A 21456-nucleotide genomic window follows, 5' to 3' on the forward strand; every position below is an offset into this window, starting at 1 on the left:
GCTTACCCTCCTCCTCCTCGCTGGCTTCGGTGGCTTGCTCCCGCTGGCTTTTTTTCGTGCGTGTGCCGGTGCATGTGCGCGTCTCGTCGCCGCTTGCCTGCTTCTTCCTCCCTCCCTCCCTCCCTCTCTGCTTCCCTCCTTCCCTCCTTCCCTCCCTCCCCGTTTAAATTTTGATCGAAGACATTCGCTTCGTCCATAATTGATCTGATTTGGTTGGTGGTTCGCTTTTTAATCGTCGATCGATCGCATTAGATCCAGCCATCACCTCCCCCACCACCACCGAAAAATCCAGTTCGTGCAAGATAACGGTGCTGGGAGGGAAAGGGGATGAAGGCGCTTCTTTGAACGGCCACCATGGAAGGATCTAGCGCTTCCAGTTTTGGAATAGACACGATTTTGTCTAATCCCAGGTCCGGCAGCCCGGTTATGATGAACGGAGACTTTCGGACGGCCCATGGCGAGGCCAGGGCAGCGGATTTTCTCAACCAGGCCACTCCGTCCCCTTGTTCGGAAATAGACACGGTGGGGACGACTCCCTCCTCGCCTATCTCGGTCACCGCAGAGCACCCCGAGCAGCATCTGGCGCAAGACGGCTTGTCGCCGCAGCATCACCATCTTCATCACAGCCAACATCCAGAGCAGCAACAGCCAAAAAGTTTGCAGCCGTCGCCCCAGCAACAGCAGCAGCAACAGCAGCAGCAGCAACAGCAATTAGGTTCGGGCAGCTCTGCCCCCAGGACTTCCACTTCTTCTTTTTTAATTAAGGACATTTTGGGAGATAGCAAACCGCTGGCAGCGTGTGCCCCTTACAGCACTAGCGTCTCCTCTCCCCATCCCACCCCCAAACAAGAGAGCAACGCAGCCAACGAAAGTTTCAGGCCAAAACTCGAGCAGGACGACAGCAGAACCAAACTGGACAAACGCGATGACTCCCAGAATGAGCTGAAATGCCACGGTGAGTGGGACCGCGGGTCTTTGGACGCCAAGGTTCGAACGCTGTTTCAACGTTCCACTGTTTACGTTTCGAACGTTCCTTGTTGTGTCTCTGTGATTTCTAACATTCCAAGTCCTTTCACCTCCCCCCCCCCCCCTTGCTATCAGAAATTGCTTGCTCTGAAAACTTCAGGGCAACTTGGAAGGTTAATGCGAATTCGCTAAGCCATTAACAAGAGATTCCAGCAACACGGAAACTATTTAAAAATAAAATAAATCCAGTAAGAAACCGACAAATACAATCAGGCTATTTGCAAAACCTCCGGATTTGTAAACATTTTCCCCTCTGTATTTTTTATATACAAACCATATATTTATTTCCTTCAAACTGAAGCTACGTATTTCCCCCCCCCTTAAAAAAAAAAAAAGAGTTGATACGACGAGAACAAAAAGAGTCTGCAAGTGTGCACTTCAACAATACCAAAATGCCAGCTGGGATTACTAGAGATTTTAAAATGCAAATGCATATTATAAAATGCGATCTGCATGCATAATTTCTAAACATAGTTCACACAGATTTAGCAACACTTAATTAGCAAGACAGACCTCCTCAAGAATTTACAATAAATTACATTTTTTAACAGGGAAGCAAACCAAACGGGTTGATCAGATCGGGGTCCTTCTTTCTTCTTTCTTGTTACGTCTTTCTTTCTTCCTTGAAATATTTTTTCCCACTGAGTTAATACTGTGCAATATTTTATGGCATTGGTTTTTGTGATGCTTTAGAGTGTGTAATAGTTGTTATGTTCTAAAATTCAAATGCATGTGATGTGTTCAATTCTGCCACTTTCTGGGGGAAAATAAAAGACCCCCTCCCACTACCAAGGGAATCTCACTTAACTGGAAAGGCGTTTTTGAAACGTGGTGATGAGAGAGGACACATTTCGCTCATTTTACAACCTTCAGATATTTCGCAGTAACTAATAGGACGACGTTTAGTCTGCTATTCAATTTTCCATTTTAGCACGAACATATGAGCGTCTAGAACCAGATGTAGAGCCTCGTCTAGCATTTTTTTTTTTTTGTGGTTGTTGTTGGTTAGTTGGTGCACCAACCTCCCCAGTGGGTCAATTAGAGAGATTATTGTTCTCCCTGCAGGGAAGATCAAGGAGAGCCCAGAAAAAGAAGGAGAGAGAGGGAGAGAGAGAGAGAGAGAGAGAGAGAGAAGGGGGGAAGAGGGGGAGAGGGTGATGGAGGAGAAAACCTAGTACAAACACAGATGGACTGACATATCGATTTCCTAACATTTCAGCTTTTTTTTTTTTTTTTTTTAAACACCCTCTAAGACTCAAAGATACCAAACAGAATCCGGTAATATTTCTGCTGTCACCTGGGATTGCGAAATCCAGCTCGCTTTTTGTACCTGGATGACAAGCACTCCAGGAAAAGTATTCAGGCTGTTGCGATAGCTTGATAGTAACAGTCTCCGACATGCACTTGGAAATCTGAATTTGGCCCAGGGAGAAAGTGAGGAAAGGCGGTGGAGGAAAAACATCCCCTCCGGAGAAAAGGGATATTATGACAGGAGGAGTTATCAGTCCTGAGAAATCTTGATTTTAGTCCCATATCTTCCCTCTGTTGGTTTGTTCGCAGTTGAATTGCCAGCTTCCCAATTCATTGATGTGGTTGTGGTCTTGTGCAAAGAATGAAACAATCCCAGATCAGTTGATTCACAAGCGCAAACAATCTATCTGGATCCATCCGAGACAGAAAACTCCCACCATGGGAAGGTCCTGTTCAGGCTTAGTAATGTTTTGTGTCTGGGTTCAGCTCCCCCCCCCCCCACCTCCCGTCTCCGTGCTTTCCTTCTCGGCCCTAAACCCAAGCTTGTGTCTTGTGTCTTCTCAGGGGCAAAAGAAGAAGGGGATCGTGAGATTTCAAGCAGCAGGGATAGCCCTCCTGTGAGGGCAAAGAAGCCTCGCAAGGCACGGACTGCCTTCTCCGACCATCAGCTCAACCAGCTGGAGAGGAGCTTCGAGAGACAGAAGTACCTGAGCGTCCAAGACCGCATGGACTTGGCAGCCGCCCTCAATCTGACTGACACCCAGGTCAAGACCTGGTACCAAAACCGGAGGTAGGGGAGGCCGGTAGGGACAAAAGCTTGGGGGGGGGGGGCAGGTAGGGAAATGGCAACACTTCACTTGGCTTTGAAGCTGTCAGGTCCTGCCCACCTTGACCCAGAAATAAGTCTCATTATGTCCGGTGGAATTGCCTCCCAAGTCGGTGTGGGTACGACACCGTACCCGTACGCCATAGTCTTAACCTTGCCATCTTCTGCCTGACCATGCAAAAGGGAATCCCATGGAGTTCAAAGAGGCCTACTCCTGGGTAAAACACAGAGTGGAGCGTGGCCTCCAATCAGAGCTCAAAGGGACTTACTTCGGGGAACCCTGCAATTTCCTTTGCCGTCTTAGTTACCCAGTCGTGGCCTTTATAGAGATAGTAGGTGGCCACGCATGGTCGTCTCATTTTGCATCTCCGTTCCCCCCTCCCACGTCCACGTTCACAAAGGATGTTATCTTCTTGCAGGCCAAAATTTCACTGGCTGTGTTCATACAGTGCACTTCACCAGATCAGGGATAGCCCTAGCAAGTGCATTCGCAGAGCAGGTGAAAAAGCTTGGTTGGTAGCCGTGGTTTTTTGTTTGGTTTTGTGGCTTAGCCTGACATGCGAACTTCAGCCTTGGGTCAGCTGATAATTCATTGAATGGTGTGAATCCAGGAAATGAGTTAATGCTCTGAGTTAAGCGGGTTGTGCAAACACAGGCACTAGGTTGCTCCTCCACTTTCCTGTCACGTGTAGGTGGAGGGAATCTGAATAGCCATAGGAGAAAAATAGAGGGGGGCAGTGTACCGGCCAAATTTATCTCCCCACCTCTGCTAGCAAAACAAAGGCAGGAGAGTAGGAGCAAGTGAACGTTAAATCGGAGAGCACCTCTGGGGAAAGCTAATTAAGACTGCAGGCGGCCAGATCCTCCAAGGGGGGCGACCCTGGAGTTTCAAGTTCGGTGGGATTTTCTCCTGGAGGCCTCCACCTTATTCGGTCCGATTCGGCAGTTTCGGACGCCCAGCTTTGTAATTCAGTCCTGGGTTTTAGTCTCCCATTTCTTCTGTGCAGTTGAATCCTGTTCCCTGAGATTGGGAAATGAGGACTGGCGAAGGAAGTCTAGACTCAATGTCTCGGTTATTTTATTATTATTTTAAAGAGAGACCGAGAGGATGCAGGAGAGCGACATAGGCACTGTAAGAGCAAAATGCGGATTTCTAATTCTTGGCAGGGGAAATACGGGCTGGAAACCTGTGTCCAGTTGTCATCTTTGCTATAATTTTCTGTCTCATTACATACGGTTGCAGCCACCCTAATTCTGTCGGAAAACATTAGCGTCATTTACCACCCAGCTAAACAGGGAGCTCCACGCTTATTAATTTGGCTGCGTTTGTGCGGCTGTGATTTTACCTCGGTGTGTAGCGCGCCTGCTGAAGATCCACCGAATTCTCACAGCCACCTACAGGAGCTTTTTCAAAAAGAGACTAGCATGCAGATTCTGCATTGTGAAGGAAGGAAATAGACTTGTCCGGAAACGGTGTCTTCATCTCGGAATGTTTTGCAATGTACTCGGATGAGGGAGGGAAAGGGATGATTTTATTTATCATTTAGCCAACTTGCTTCCGCTCCTTCCATCTGAGGGTCCTTGCTGTGTCTTCCCACAGAAGGAAAATTAGCCATCCCCGCCCCCATGTCTCAGAATAACAGGATTCTAGAATTCTAAAATCTTCAGAATTCTAACTTCTAGTGTCCAACATTCTTTAGGCGATTTCACTTTTCCTGCAGGCCCGCACATTAACTCCAGCAAGGGGGAAATAACGGACCTCTGGCTTTTTTCAGCATTTGGTTGGTTGCTTGTTTGTTTGGATAGCAAGAGGTTGGAGGCTATTTTCAAATGGCCTGATCTGAAGAGTCGGTAAAAATTGGGAATCTGCTCTGGAGTTTTCGAGAGAGGAGCGACTTCTTTTCCTCACTGCTCCCAACCCAAGTAATTGACTTTAAAATAGCTGACTGGATTGCCTATATTAAATTCATATTTTAGCAGAAAAGGCTATAATTGGGGGGGGGGGGGAGCTTTTCTTCTTTCAGGTTCTGTTCTTAATATTAAAGGGTAATATAAATATGAAAAAGAGGTTTGATGAGGCCATAGATAACACTGTAATTACGTGTTCAAAATGAACATAAATTGTGGATCAGCTGTCACTGTCACTCACAGGCGGGCAAGACACAGAGTGGCCCCCTTGTGTGCGTGTGTATGTGTGTGCGTGTTACGGGGGGGGGGGGAGGCTACGGCTAGCAAATGTTTCCCAGGTTTTTTTAAAGTGACAATTCCTTCTGTATCATCCCTTACGTCCGCCGAGCTCTCCCGCAGTCACAGCTGTGTCTACTTTAAGCCCTGCGAGCCGTACGGTCGTTTCGCTGCAGCTACATTTTCTTAAGGGAAAGGCCTGAACGCCAGATTCGATTCAGGCAACCCAAAATGTCTTCTTCCGGAGCCTGTTCCCGCGTGAAGGATTTGTGTCGGGGGGGGGGGGGAGGGAGGGGTGGTCAGTCCCATCCTCGCTCCCTCCCTCCCTCCCTCCCTCCCTCTAATCTCCCCCCTTCGGGCCCAGCCTACGGTGTCTCCGTTCCGTCTCTTGCAGAACCAAGTGGAAGCGGCAGACGGCGGTGGGGCTGGAGCTGCTGGCCGAAGCTGGGAATTACTCGGCTCTACAGCGGATGTTCCCGTCGCCTTATTTCTATCACCCGAGCCTGCTTGGCAGCATGGACAGCACCACGGCGGCCGCGGCGGCCGCGGCAATGTACAGTAGCATGTACCGGACTCCTCCTGCGCCTCACCCTCAGCTTCAGCGGCCTCTGGTCCCCCGGGTTCTGATCCACGGCCTCGGCCCGGGAGGGCAGCCGGCCCTCAACCCCTTATCCAACCCCCTTCCAGGGACCCCTCACCCGCGGTGAAAAATACCACTCGGCGCCTCCCTCACTCTGGCTCCCCCTCCCCAATCCCGCCAACAGATTCCCCCCTCACTCCCCCCTGCAGCCAATCAAGCAAGAAAGGAGCCGAGGCGAGCGAGGGGGGCGGGAAATCAAGCGGTTCTTCTACGGAGTCGGAGGAGCGATCGGCTCAGAGCGCGGGGACTCTGGAACCCGTAAGTGACCTGTAGCGTCAAGTCCCGCTGCACCCCGAGCCGCTTTGCCGGAGGAAGCGGAAGGGGGCTCAGGAGGCGGGGGGGAGGCGGGGAGGCAGGGAAAGAGCTGGAGACCCAGGCACGACCCTTGAGGGACACAAAGAGAGAAAGGACGCCTCCTCCGCCCCAGCCCAGAGCGCAGAAGACGGAAGGGAGGGGAGGGAGAGCGGAGAAGTTCGTACCGAATTCTCACGAACCTTTTTCTGACTCCAAACTGGCATGCCCCGGATCTCTCTCGTCATTGGTATATATGCTACATACACATTTCGAACAGGCCGGTGTGAGAAGTGATATATATTATTTATTATATGTTGTCCAAAAAGAAAGAAAGGAAGGAAGAAAGAAAGAAAGCGACTTATATTCATTCGTTTAAAAAAAAAAATCTAAGAAACAAACGAACTCCACAAAAATATTCTTCCCCTGACTTCTCTCCTTTTTCATTTTTGTTTTGTTTTTGTTTTGTTTTGGTTCAGTAAAATAAATGCTTAGGTGACAATAACAGTTAACAACATATATATATATATATATATATATATATATATAGCGAGAGAGAGAGAGATTTTTTGATGACTGAAAATGGCAAAAACGAAGGAAAAAAAAAGAAATAAACTTTTATCTTTTTTTAAACAAACCCACAGATCCAAACGAGCTATTTTCCCCCTGATTCACGCACTTTTATCCTTCATTCCGTAATATGGACCGAGTGTGTATGAGTGTGTGCGCATGTCTGTTCTTTTCTAACCGATGGGTTGGGGGACTTTTAATCCCCCCTCCCCCCAGTCTGGTTGGATGCTAAAGAGTTTGCTTTGAGGGGTAAGGAATGGATTATGGAAAAAAAAAGTCAGGAAACAAGTGATCGCGCTGTGCTGGGCTTGGAGGCTGTTTTTCAGACCTCGACAGTGAAAGCGGGGGGCATTGGCGGCGAATTCCCCCCCCCCCCTTTAGTCCTGTTCTGGGCTTCTCGTGTTGCTTTCTTGCCGTCTCGGCTAGGTGTTTTCTTCGCTTTCCTTGCTGAATATGGAAAAGGCAGAGGAGGGAGAGAGAGAGAGAACCGTTTCCTAAAGGCGGCCGGATGTCTGGGAAGCCAAAAGGTGCAACCCAGCCTGGCAGCTGTTCTGAGGCGTTTGCTAAAAGCGCGGAGGACAGCCTGGGAGCGAGAGACGCTCGAGGGTGGCAATTAGGAAGAAAAACCCGGAGCCGCGGGAGAGAAAAAAATCCGCCACGACCCACAGCCGCGGGGCCGTGTGTGCGCGCGCGCGTGCATGTGTATGTGTGTGGAACTCGGGGGGGGGGGTGCTTTGATCTCTTTTTGACTCCCACTCCAGGGAAATCGTTCCCTCCCCACTTGGGGACACGGTTTGGCTTGGCGTCGGCCAGCTTGGGTCGGGCTGTTTTAAAGTATCCCTCTTCTTACGCTTCTTTTAAGAGAGAGAGAAGGGTGAAGATGGAGGCCGTGTTAATCCTTCGCTGGGATGGAGGCCTTTGTGCCCTCCGGCTCTAGGTGCAAATGAAAAAGGAGGAAAGCCGGAAATCAGTGCAAAAGCCGAGGCAGAAACTAGGGCTGGCCGTGCTTGGGGTGCGAACCAGTGGAAGATGTGATGGGAGAGGCAAGCGGACAGGTCCTTTTGGCGTCTCTTCGCTCTCGGCACCCTGCCGAGCCCTCGAAACCAGCCACTAGCTCTCAGAACCAAAGCCCAGCACTGGAAAAACGAACTCATCCTTCTTTTGCCACCCCTTGAACGTTAGAAAGATATACTGCAATTGTCTATAAAACATTCATAACTCCAGTCCGGTATTATCACCTCCTCTGAGGTTTGTGGATGGCTTCCCCCCCCTCTTTTGCTAGAGTGGGTTTTTATTCTCTAAAGAAGGAAGAACAAGGCGAGGGCAAGATGAGTGGGGAGAGAGGGAGGGGAGAGGAAGGAGAGGGAAAAAAGCTGGGACAGCCTGTGGGTACATATTATTTAGGCTTTGCTAATTAAGGAATGGTTTGCTGCTGCTTCGTGCGCTCTCGCACTCTCTTTCACTTCTTCTCCCCCCAAGTCCGCTAATAAATTCACATTAAAAACCATCTTGACCTTGGCCGCGTTCTCACAAAAGGGTCTGGAAACGCCCACCTCATTTTCAGGTCTTGTCACTGCGGACCCTGACAAAGATGCAGCGACAGAGTGGTGGGCGATGAAATCGTTCCCAGAGATATCCTGCCTCCATGCAATCCATCCTCTCCCCTTGCTGCCCTCCCCTTTTTTGTGTTAATTAGGATTTAAGAAATAAATAATAACAGTGATTCAGTCCCCACCCACCCATGCAAAACCCCTTCTCCAAAATCACGCTGCAGTTGCCCTTGGTCTATAAGATTCTCCTCAGATTAGAGGCTCATGCTAAGATGCACCACGAGTGGCCAAGGAAATTGACAAGACCGGGAAACTGACTGGCACGTAATCCAGCTCAGGTTTGAAATCACAACCCTACACACTGCTTATTCAATAGTCTAGCTTGCTCCCAGGCAACCGAGCACAAGAATGGTCCCTTTAGAGTTCCAATGATTTCTATAGGAAAGGTTTTATATGTCGCTTCTGTTGGAATGAATGGGCTTTAAAATCTTCAGTTTTTTTTTTAAAGGGCAGTACCCATAGTGACTTAAAACAAAACAAAAACAGTTCCTTTTGTAAATAACATACATGAAAATTCAAAGAGGAAAAGATGTTCTAGATGCTCTGAATGCAAATCATTGCACAGTTCTGTGGGGTGCATGTGGATGTGTACACACACGGAATTTAAGTTTATTAAGTTTTGAACTAAGTTGAATGACTGGAGAATTAAAAGCTGGTGTTGAATCTGTATCTTAGTTATTATTCATTTCCATAATCAGAAGGAAGGAAAGAAGAGCTTAAAATATTTTAGCAACAACGATAACAGTTGTACTGATCATGAAGACACCATACAGTGGTTCAATGCATTTTGAAATATGTTTAAAATATGTTTTGAAATATGCTTAAAAATATGGTTAAAACATTTTCTCCTACAAAAAAATCATTTCTAACATCAACAAAATAATTAATATCCATTTAAAATGTGGGTAGAGGGAGAGATTTTATAATAACTAGACACAATGCTATGTATCTGTATTCTGAAGTGAATCATTGACTTCAGTGGGTCAATAGAATTGCAACCAAAGTGTGCTTTCCCCCAGCAGAATTATTTCTTTTCCCGAGTGGGGCAAGAGAAGAGGTGGCAGGGGCAGAAGAACATATCAAATGGTTTTTCTAAATGTTTGTGACCCCACCTTAAAAGAATGAGGTTGTTTTAATGGTGCAGGAGTTTCCTTGGAAAACCAACATTGTTCCCTCCCTCCCTTTAGTTTTTCCATGCCTGAGGTGCAATGTGAACTCTTCACTTCGGTGATAAACAATTTGGATTGCTTCTCACTTAAATTATGAACAAGCTAAATAAACCCACTTCATTAGATGCCTTTGCTGGCTTCTAAAGCTAATTAAAAGAGGCTTTCCTTGGAAGAAAGGGCTTGGTTCGATGTTTAAAAAGCTACAGATGCACGCTCATTTAAATGCACTCAAGCAAGCAAAAAAATCCTTCAAGTTGTTCTTTCTCTCTTCCTTCCCCCTTTTCTCCTCTCCCCTCCCCTCCCCCTGCATCTCTCTCTCTCTCCCTCTCCCTCTCCCTCTCCCTCTCTCTGTTCTAACAAGCTCCCTTGGAACAGAATGATCACCAAAAGACAGAGCAAGATAATAGAAATGGCTTTGCCTTAAAAGGCTTCCCTAAATCTACCTTTACCACATTCAAGAAGCAAACTATTTTTAGATTCTACTCTCTAAAGAGCAACACTTTAGTAAATCTTCCCCTTTTCTATAGCATTTGTCTATTACTATTTCCAACAGGGTTACAAGAGGACTAGCTCTGTCACCATCCATCTCTCCAGTTAAACATTTTCTTCCCCTTTCATAGAGGCTGATATTTCATTCCCAGCTTCCCTTTATCCTGGAGACTGGTGATCTTTCAGTGTTTCTTTCAATGGAAGAAAAATCAAGGTAACTTGTTTTCTGGGCTGGCCATTCATACTTTCTGTTACTCTTGCTCCATTATTGATGTTGTGTTCAGAGAACAGGAGGAGCTCTTACCTCCCTCCAGAGCTCTGGAAACGCTACGACTGACTAGCGAAAGCTGAATGAAGAGAAGCTGCAGGGCCTTCTGTGCCAGCTCTTCATCCACTGGTGAGGCTGGACTTAGTTTTTTCTTAAGTCCTAGGGCCTCCTTCCTTCCCCTGTGCCTACCTGGTGCTTCTTGCCTCATTGCCTGAGCAATGTGAGCTCAGAAGATGAGACCCACGTATTGTGATAAAGTAGGAAAGCTCTTACCAACTTGCAAGGACCACCAGGAGGCAGGCACTACATGAACAGTTTCATCCTATTTGGGACAAGTTCTTGGAGGAGAGGGAGTTGGAAGTGATGTAAAACTCCAGGAAGGGCGGGAGGGGATAACATAAAGTCTATGTCTACTTTGAGAGTTTAAGGCAAGGTGAACTGTATTTTCTGATACAGCCTGTGAGGGAAAGGCTCTCATTTCCCCAGGGATCTGCAGAGGGGAACAACTGTCTATGTTAGGATATGGCACCAAGATTTCCAGAGGAATTTTTTACATTCAGATATGAAGTTGCTCAATAGCTAACAGAGTACTCCAATGTGACACCTTCCAGGTGTGATGAAGTGCAATTTTGGGAAAAGCAGTGCTAGAGGTTATAGCACCTACTGATGGTGAAGGAATTTTCCACCCTTGGACCCTTGCTTGGGAGTCAGAGTAAATTAATTCCCATTATCTTGTCTCCAATTACCCTAAACTGGAAACAAATTACATTAGACAAGACGATACTTACTTTCAAAAACTCTGCATAGCAACATATTGTAAGAGTACTAACTGAATGCCAATCGCGTGAATATTACTCACTGTAAGGCATCAGGTAGTGATTAGAATTAAAAGGCAATGTATGCATAAACCTTTAAAGAAAGATAAAGGCATCCATAGCCAGACAGATGAGCTTGCTGGTTCAGTGTTGCATTAGCAAGCTTTCCCCCGATTTAATACGGAATATGAGCCATTTGGCTTCCTTGGCCAAACATGGGGAAAAAGCCCTGGACTGTGAGAAGGGAGAATGCCTTCTTTAGCACCACGGACAGCTCCAGAGCTGGTGTGCCAAATGCAGCAGGCCCTTGGAACTTCGCCGCCTCTTCCAGGTCTCCTGGTCGGCTCTTTCTGTTCTTCCTCTGGGTCTGAGAAGAAGAAATGAGGCAGGGGATGTGCTTCAGAAGGGGCTCTGGACCTCATTACATTTGCTGATAACCTTTTAAGCTCCAAGCAGGATCTTTCGGTACGTTCCTTGAAGGTAGGGGGAGTGATGACTTTTTGACTACAATGCGAGCTAAACTGACTATATTTCCTTATTCCATTAAAATAATGAGAATCAGGAGGTGGATGCTCAGTTTGAAAGAGGGAGAAAAAGATTTTCAGTTATTGCTTTAATTCTCTTTCCTGTTTGATCAAACCTAAGATTCATTCATCAAACTTGCTTGTGAATATGTCATCCTGTTAGCACTGTTATACATGACAGCTAGAGAGGGTAAATTTTCCATTTTATAATAAAGGAAGTTCTTTCTTTTAAAACACCCAATAAAGGCAATAGAAAGAAAAATTCCCTTTCCAGTTCTGTGCGTCTGCCTTGGTTGCCCATGGTGGGAAGCAGAGTGTTTATTGCACTAAATGAACTGGTTATCTGAACCAGAGCACACTGACTGGTGGGTATGAGGGTAGGGGGACATTTACAGCATCATTCTTTACTCGAAAATAAGGCCAATTAAGTTTAACTGAGGCTTATTCTTAGGTAAATTAGGACAAGAGCGTAGCCATAGTCACAGTGAAAGAGGGGAACAATTATGTGTTATTACCAAGTAAAATGTATCCTTTTACTACTTGAAGAAAAGCCACAACTGAAACTATAGAATTATTCTGGACTAATATCAGTGAGGCTGAAGAAAACAATGGGTTTTAGCAGGCAGGGTCTTCTTTGAGTGCAGCCTCAGGCTTTGGTTAGTATTTCAAATCACAGCCATGCCCTTTGTCTTATGAGCATGCCTTTGATTTCTTTGTATTCCAAGCAAAAGTTTGGTGAAGAGTTAATTAAATACAGTTATATGTCTGCCACCAATGGTAAAAAGAAAATCCAAACTCTTGTTATTGGTGGGGGATGACGGGGGAGACACACCATAATTTCAGCCAACCTGCTGGGGATGTCAGAAAGCTGAGATCCCTTCCCTTCCCAATAAGGGAAGACAATTTTGATCTAATTTAGGTTAAAGGTAGGACATGCTGAAAATGGCAGAATCAGCCCCTGGTATCTTTTACTGAGGCTCTGAAAGACTGAAGCCTGAAACCTGGGACAGCCAGTACAATGGGAAATTGTTATCCAGTCTTCCTAGTTAGATTGCAATTGGATTGTTTTAAATAATTATTTTATATCTGGATATTATTTACTTTTAGTATAGTAGCTAAGACTACAGTATAGTATAGCTAGTGCATTTGCCTGTTGCAACCCCCCCCCCCCAAAAAAAAAATCAGCCAAGAAACTTGTGGCATCTTAAAGATTTTATTTTTTTATCTTATCATTTTATTCAACCCCCTTAACTTACAGTATGATTGAATTAACTATTTTATGGATTTGTACAATACATGGAATTAAAAACTAACCAAAAGGGATAGATTCACTCCTCTCCTTTCTAAGCCACAGAAAATTAACCAGATAGCTCTTTAAGTAATCTGGTTGTATGAACCCTGTCTTATTATGGCATAATATTTGATGGATTTCATGCTCTAATAAATTCTTAGCTCCTTAGGTATTACAACATTTTTGGCTCTTTCGATTTTAATTGCTAGCCAGCCTGCCTGCCTGTCTGCCTTCCCTTTCCTAGGTCCAAATTCAGAAAATAAAAGGCAAACTGACTTCTTACATTTTTCATCCATAAGAGAACACAGCTAGGTAAGAATATGTCCTTAAAAAGAGAGAAACACGTTCCCTTGCAATGTTCAAGGATTAATACAGGAGAAGCTCTTCCTTTTGTGACTTTGCAGTTATAAAGAATCTGGAAAGAAATACATTTCACCTACAACTTAATTACTGGAGAGAATTAATCTCTTCTCCTTCAGCCTAATTTTGATGTGATGGTAATCCCATGCCTGTGTCTATCATACTAATATATATGGTTGGAATGTAACTTGCTAATTTTTTCATGCAGACAGATTTTTAAAAATTCAGTGATATGACACCTCTCCCAACTCTCTGACTCTCTGCCACCTGAAGTGGTATAACCCAGAGATAAATTTACCATCTCTGTGTGAATGGGGATCTTCTCAATAGCAATTCGCTTTTTAGTGGTCTTGTATACATAGGCCAAGAATTTAGTTCCACACTTCTAAAATAAGTTCTAGTTAGACATTAATACAGTAATTGATCTAGTCTTCTTTTTTCATAAGGAATAGTAACAGTAACAGTAAGGAAACTTAGGTACCATCTACCAATGACCAGATTTAGTTCACAATATTCTAACTGCTGACCTTTTTCAAAATTAAGAAGTCAAAATATATGTTTTTTCTCTTGCATCAGAGTCAGGGTTTAGAATTAAACTTTTTTTAATTAAACACATTTCATTTTAGCCTTAATTCCTGACAATCATTATCATTATAACTTTCATAGAAAACAAAAGCCTCATCCTCACTGGTGAAGCTCCCTATGGGTTAGTTCTGTAGTAGTGATTAGCAGGTCTCAGCAGATGGCAGCACCTGGCTGACTTTGTCTAGGCTTGGAAGATAGGAAGCTAAGTAGGGTTAGACTTGGCTGGTACATGGATGGGAGACCTCCAGGGAATATCAGTGTTATAAGCTAGGCTGGGAAGGAAAAAAGAAAGTATCCCCAAAGAAGGGAATGATAATACTTCCATACAGTAGGACATATCCATGGAGCGCACAACTCAAGGGAATCTTTTTTAGTGATTAGCGGAATACTATTTGCACCGGAGAAAGAAGGAGGAATGCTTGAAACTACTCCTTTTTGCTTGTACCCTACCTGTATCTGCTGAGCTACTGAAAAGCTGTTCTTGAGGGTTAGAAAGATATTCTGGAAAATCCATGAGATGATAATAGGGAAGTGTAGGAGAAATGGGAACTGGTAAAGATTGCTCAATTCCCTTTTTTTATTGGATACACTTTAGTAGTTTAGGTACCTTACATGAATGGAATAAAACTTTTCATTCATAGAGAGGCCAATCTGGATTTAAACTATTAATATTAATAGTCTGTGCCTGCTTTTCACATGTGAGTAGGTCCCGTCAGTCTAATATCTAGACTTTAATTACATTCACTGCAGCTGACTGACCAGTTTTCAAAACAAGGAACAGATGACTGTTCACACAAAATAGCACGAGTGCATATAGAAGCTTATGAAGGCATGCCTGAATGAACGTGACTGAACTTAGGGTGCGTTACTTGATTTTTAAAGTAACTATTTCTTGCTTTTTAAGCTCACGTCAATAATATTAAAATAGGTATATCTGTTTTGCCAGGAACAGGGCTGCTTTTGGCCTCAGTTTAAAAAATGTCTATTTCGCATTAACAGAAAACATGAATAGGTTTGGCTAGTGTGTAAGTTGCTCAGTGGATCTTCTTAGTCATATGTGAAAAGGCCCTTAGTTTTACTTTCTGAATTTTTTTTTTAATCCAAACTCTAAATGCTTGAAACAAATGAACAAACAAATGAGCACACATAGCATTGGTCTTTCTCCATTACTCCCTAAAGTCCTATCCACTCATCCTTAAACTGGTAGAAAACAATATCAGTATAACATTTGCTGTCCATGTTACCAATGCCTATCCTGTCTCTATTGAATGTGTCCTAAGTCACTATTGAATGATACTGTCCTGATTTGTGAGAGTGGAATTGGTTATAGGTGAGGTGATTAGCTTTCTCTCCTGGTTTTGACGCCCTTTCATTTCAGCATTTTACCAGCCACCTCCCACTCTCCACTTGGGGACTTTCCAAGTTAAAATAATATGAAATATTATAAATAATAAATAATATAAATATAAATAATATGAAACACACACAAAGACACCAAGGCAGAAATCTCCCCAGAGTGAAGACAGGCATATTCTGCCTTGGTTATACAGCTAGCTTGGTCCTGGAGGCCAAGAACTGAAGCTGACTAGCTGCTGGGCAACCTCTCTCTTAGTTCAGTGAAGGAAAGGGAAATCACTGCGTTAACGAATGCAGGGAAAGTGGCAAATAAACAACAAAAGCCATTTCAACTTCTTTGATTATTCTCTGGGCACCACAGTGAGGACAAACAGAGCTGCTGCATCTTAAGGTGAAAGAAAACAAAACTGTTAAAGTGAAATAATAAAAGAGGCCCCCTGCCCTTCCTTAAACAAAATAGTGGAAGTCTGCTGTCTTCTACCTTCTTGGAAGCTGATGTTACAAACAAGGGGTGGGGAGGTGATGGGTATGAAAAGAACTCAGGAAACAAATTGCTGATGAGGAGGGTAAACCTTGGGATAGAAAAATTGGTACCACGGAGACTGGCTAGGGACCAGCGGCAAAGGAGCAAGCATCTCCCAGCATTCCCAAAACACACTTCTGATTGTATCCATGGCAGATTAGTTGACTTCACCTCCAAGGTTTGAGTAGTGAAGCATAGCAGATTTTACACAGCCTGTGGCTGTCACTGGATAGTGTCAGAATAAGAGGGGGTTATTGTGTTATACCAATACAGGCATACCTTGGAGATATTGTGAGTTTGGTTCCAGACTACCATAATAAAGTGAATATTGCAATACAATGAACCACGTGAATTTTTTGGTTTCCCAGTTCATATAAAAGTTATGTTTACACTATACTGTAGACTATGAAGTGTGCAATAGCATTATGTCTAAAAAACTAATGTACGTACCTTAATTAAAACATTTCTTAAGGATAACAGTGAAGTTTTTCGCATCGATTGACTCTTCCTTTCACAAAAGATTTCTCGGTAGCATGTGATGCTGTTTGATAAACGCAATATCTGCAAAGTGCAATAAAGCGAAGCACAATAAAATGAGGTATGCCTATCTGATGACTTCTCATCAATGCTGGGGACGAGATTATGGCTACACTAGGGGGACAATGTTGGAACCTCATGTTTTCAGGTCACAGTGGTGTCATTTATTTTCTGAATATCTACCTGGGAATTTTAGAATTATCTGAACCTCTGCATCATCCAGTAAGACATATTGTACAATGGAAGGCATGTGTGAGGAGGATACTGGAATGGAGGATCAAGGTTATCAGGAGGGAGGGGGAGTATTCCTGGAGAGGTTACAGAGCAAGCGCTTCCTCAGCCTACAGCAGGACCGTGAGAATAGGAAGAAGCTGAGACTGGCCCCTCCCTAGAGTCTCACAGGGTATATTCACTAGTTGCTTTAGCATAGGTTTAGTCTGGCAAGATTTTGTCTATTAGGTGCAAGTTAATAAAGGAACTATACTGGACTGGACTGCCTCATAGTCATTCTTGGGCTGGGCCTGACAATATTCTGATATGCTGCCTTGAACTCAGTTTGATTTGTCCTCTTATTAAGTGCTTGGTTACTAACTAAGGCCATCATTTATTTACAATCCAGACCTGTTCCAGTGGAGGATCTTGCTGATGAAAGAAAGGAAAGGTGATTTGTAAGGAGTTCCTTCTCACTCTGCAGCTGTTCCACACTATTACAAAGCCTTTCCAGCCTTCATGGGAAAATGTGCAGGAAGGACAAGGAGCTGTAGGGAAAGCAGGTATCATGTTCCCTTCTCTGCTGATACAAGCATCCTGTGAATGGGACACTACTCAGGGGATGCTCCTGCCAATAGAACCTGTTACCCCCTATGGTTTTCTCAAAATGCCATTGTTAATCTATTAATATGGGAATGAAGTTGAGAACGAGTGTTTCTTAGGTTAGAGATGTCAACAACCAACAGTTGCCCAGCTTCAAAGCTGAGAAGCACAAGGCAAAAACTGTTAAACCTTGGAAAGGATGAGAGAAAGGAGTTCTGAAATTAATTTACAATGAATAAAAAGAGGAAATACATTGTTTTAGTACCTTCTTCCTAACATGCAATACAGATTTTCATCAAAGTATGCCGTGTTGTGTGTTGGAGTGCATTAAGTGAAATATGAGCCTAGAGTCTAGTCAAGTCATGCCAAGCTGACGTCCATGAAATTCTGCTGAGATCTTGCCAATGAGCTTGACAATTTAGTGGATAAGGAAGTGAGTAAACAGTGTTTCTGAGTTTATATTCACATAATATATTGAGCTCTTCAGGATAGGAGTTAGCATAAGATAAGGAAGATTATATAATTGGGAATAATCCTTGGGCATGTCATTGCCTTTCCTTTTCATATTCAGATCTACTGAACTTTGAACTTATATTCAAGATTGTATTTCTTGACTAGATAGCCTGAGATTTGATTGGGGTGTTAAAATTAGGGCTTGGGTATTATCTAGGTTCTAATTACTAGCTGGTAACTTTTATGACTTCCAAGTGCCACTGATTTTTATATTAATATGTCCTATTTTCCCACAAGCTTGCCTGTTAATGAATACTTTCCAACTTGTTCTCTCCCAAATTAGGAGCAATTTCAAAGAGATAGAGAGACATGGCTTAGGCATTAATTACATTCCCTAACATTATGGTGGGCTTATGAGCAACCCTATAAATCCCTAGCTGCTGAGTTTAAACTAAAATCAATCTGAACTGAAGAACTTTCTCCTTCTGTTTCACTGCGGGCCAATAAGTCTACATTTCTTTATTCTAGTCAAAGAAACACAGGCAAGAATACAAACTATGTATGGGGATGTTATTGCTAGAAAAACTGTAACCATTTCCAGAGCTCAAAAAGTCATCATTCCCCCTGCCCCCATTTCATCATTATTTCATTTACCACTATCTATTTTAAAGAACCAAGTATATAAGATTTAAATGTAGAACTCTAGGCTAAAGCCAATTAAGATAAAGTTCAGCAGATTAACAAAGTACACCTCTGTCAAGAAAAAAAAATATAAACTTTAAAGGAACAATTTTATAGAAGGAAAAATATTAGCACATTAAATCTAGTTATTGAACATGAACCTGACTATATAATTTTTGTATATGAACCGAGAAGTAAGCACACGGTAAGCACACAGTAGTCTGAATAAGTGGATATAATGATGGAATAAATGCTTTGGCTGCCTTGGCTTGATTTTAATTATTTGTTTAGCAGTTCCTGCATTTATCCAAACATGGATAAAAAGGATATGATCTCATATTTAATGGAAGTGGTTACTACCAATCAGGACACACCTGTAGAAGAGAATGTCACTGATTTTAACCAGAAGCATCTGCAACAAACTGTGATGATGCCAAAATGACAACATGAATACAATGACATCATCATGTAAATGCTGCCATTACATATTTGTATCCCAGAGTCTGATGTAAATCATGGCATCGGTGGGATGACTTTTGCACATATCATTTGCTTCTCTCTCTCCCCCCCCGCCCCGGTCCACTGTCCAGTGCCCAGGATTTTACCTGTACAGGACAATCACAAGGAATGTTTTGATTTATGTACTCAGATGAGTTCAAAAAGCAATGTTAGACCAATAGAGGTGAATATGTGTAGCTCAGAGTTAAGTGTGGAGTCCTTGGGGTTCTCTGAGCTTGGTTCTTTTCTTGCAAATGTTTCATTACCTGGCTAGGTAACATCTTCAGTACTAAAATGGGATGGGGTTTGCTCTCTATTTATATCCTGTGGCATGCTTTGCCATTGCTGGTGGGGGTGGGGGTAATAGAGAGCAAAGCCCATCCCATTTTAGCACTGAACATATTACCTAGCTGGGTAATGAAACGTTTGCAAGAAAAGAACCGAGCTCAGAGAACCCCAAGGACTCCAACGCAATGTTAGAGTTAGAATGAATACCAATCATCTATCTGTCTGGTGATACTGAAGCTGGTTTGGGAGGATCATAGAAAAGATGCCTCCCAAACATCATGATATGCTTCTAAAAGAGCCATTGAGATTTTGGAAGTTTTTTTATATGTTCCCAGGATAATACTTCATTTCTTTGGAAATATAACCCTCTATCATCATTGGCACATTGTAATACACATTTGTTTGTTTTACATTTCTTACTGTTATTATACAGAATACATGGCAAAGGGTAAGCAACATTCACTAGCCATTTTGGAATATTCAATAACTCAGAATAGTTACAAAAGTAAATTTTTGTAATGTATTCATTTAGCATATAACAGGGTTCTTTGATTTGGTCAGGCATGGATGAAATAAAATCTACTAGACTGGACTGAAGGTTAGCTAAACTGACATGGATTGTGTCAGAAATATACTGTATGTTATATTAAGCTAGCAAGATGATACACATCAAATTCACAAGAGGCACTCCAAAACAATAGTTTAAAAGATACCCTGATACCTTAAAAGAAACAGTGAGAACATCATAATCTATTTTCTCATATGAGAACAATGAAATCTCACCCAAGAACAAAGAAATCTTAATAAAATAATGATCTAATCCAAGATCTTCCCTGATTGATGCAATGTTATTTTTATTTTTGTGCTCAGCCCATTTGTAAAATCATTTAATTGTACCCTGAGGTAGACATGTTTGCTGACTCAGTTTATTTCCTCAATATTGCTTTCTAAGAGAACAATATTATAACACTTATCTGGGAGCAAGCCCAAATAAAAGTATGGTCACTTTGAGAGCAGATATGCACATGATTGTACTTTAAGAGAACTAGGATTGTCTAAATAAAAATCCAACTGAAGAGAAGCTCAACATTTTTGTATAGTTAGCTACAGTTTCTAGGGAGTATTGAACAGACCTTCAAGTCTGTTGAAGACCTTTCAATTCTGAAATATATTGAAGTTCATTGGTTTAAATTCAGATGTAAATATATTGATAGTAAACCAACTTAAATTTTTTAAAAATCATAATTTAGTCATGTCTAACTGGATTTCAATGAGTCTAGTCCATTCTGGATCCAAAACAACATCTTTAGGATTGGCCAGCTGTTCTGCTTTAACTTACTCCTATACTGCCACTAGACCAGGAGTAAAAATACTAGAAGTTATTTGTCAATTGTGCAAGTATGTCTGTATTCATAGCATTCTTAGAGCAGCTTACATTTATTTTTATCACATACAGATCATCATCTGAAATGTCATGGACAGGGGTGATTACCAGAAAGTTCTTCCACACCACGTTAAAAGTTAGGGATGGACACGCTTTGAAAATGTTTCTATACATGAGTATATGGCTTTGTGTGAGCATAATACCTTTCTGCTATTCATTAAGGTAGTCCCTGTTTCTTAACAAGCCTTAAAAAAAGGTGTGGCTGCTTTAAGGATGTGGTTCAATTAATATGACTCTTAAAGCAGCCACATCCTGTGTATTCAGTTGCTCCACTTAGTTAGAGGCTCAGATAGATGTTTGCTGCACCTTAAGAAGATTGCTTTGTTTCCTCTAGAGGGTTTGGAGGGGGCATATATTCAGGTCCTTGGGTACTAACATTATTATCAAATCCCACTGATTTTGCAATGTTTTCATGTTCCAGGCCTGCCACCCAGAATGTAAAGTGTTATCTAAATTAGGTGACCACTAGTTCAGATGTAGCCCCCTGCCTCAGTCTTCCTAGTGCCCTCCCACTGCTGCTGCTGCTGATATTTCTACTGATCTGCCCTGATCTTCCCAGGGTCTTCCCACCAGCTCAACCCCTGATCTTCCTGGCATCTTCCCACTACCTGCTGTTAATCTTCCTGGCCTTCCTGCCCAGTCCCACACCTTCAATTATATGCACAATTGTAAAAACGATATGTTTTATTCAATTTAGTGGAGAATGACAAAAGATGAGTTATAACTTAGAGGAAGAAAGAAAACCGTTCACATGAAGCAGTCAGAACTGGCTAGATAATAACCCTACCAGTAGGACTGGAGAAATGGCAGGAACCTAGGATTGAGTTGGGCCAATTATTTGCTGGCTGATGCTGCTTGCTGATACTGCTGTACCTGCTGCAATAGCAGTGGCATGGAGCAGAGCGCTAGGCACATGCAATGTACTTACACTATTCTGTGCTATTAAGATACATATACAGTATCA

At 43.0% G+C, this 21456-nt stretch overlaps 1 protein-coding gene across 1 annotated transcript; it reads left to right on the top strand.

Annotated features, from left to right (window-relative positions):
* The first annotated feature begins 354 nt into the window (after positions 1-354).
* BARHL2 (BarH like homeobox 2) lies at positions 355-5994 on the top strand. Its single transcript, XM_088154102.1, has 3 exons — positions 355-955; positions 2842-3067; positions 5682-5994. Exons 1-3 carry the CDS (start codon positions 355-357, stop codon positions 5992-5994), a joined length of 1140 nt encoding a protein of 379 aa, XP_088010228.1.
* The last annotated feature ends 15462 nt before the right edge of the window (positions 5995-21456 follow it).

Source organism: Python bivittatus, unplaced genomic scaffold (genome assembly GCF_059951505.1).
Source record: "Python bivittatus isolate LINGU-HERP-01145 unplaced genomic scaffold, Pbiv_v1 ctg000700_np1212, whole genome shotgun sequence".
Lineage (NCBI taxonomy): Eukaryota > Metazoa > Chordata > Lepidosauria > Squamata > Pythonidae > Python > Python bivittatus.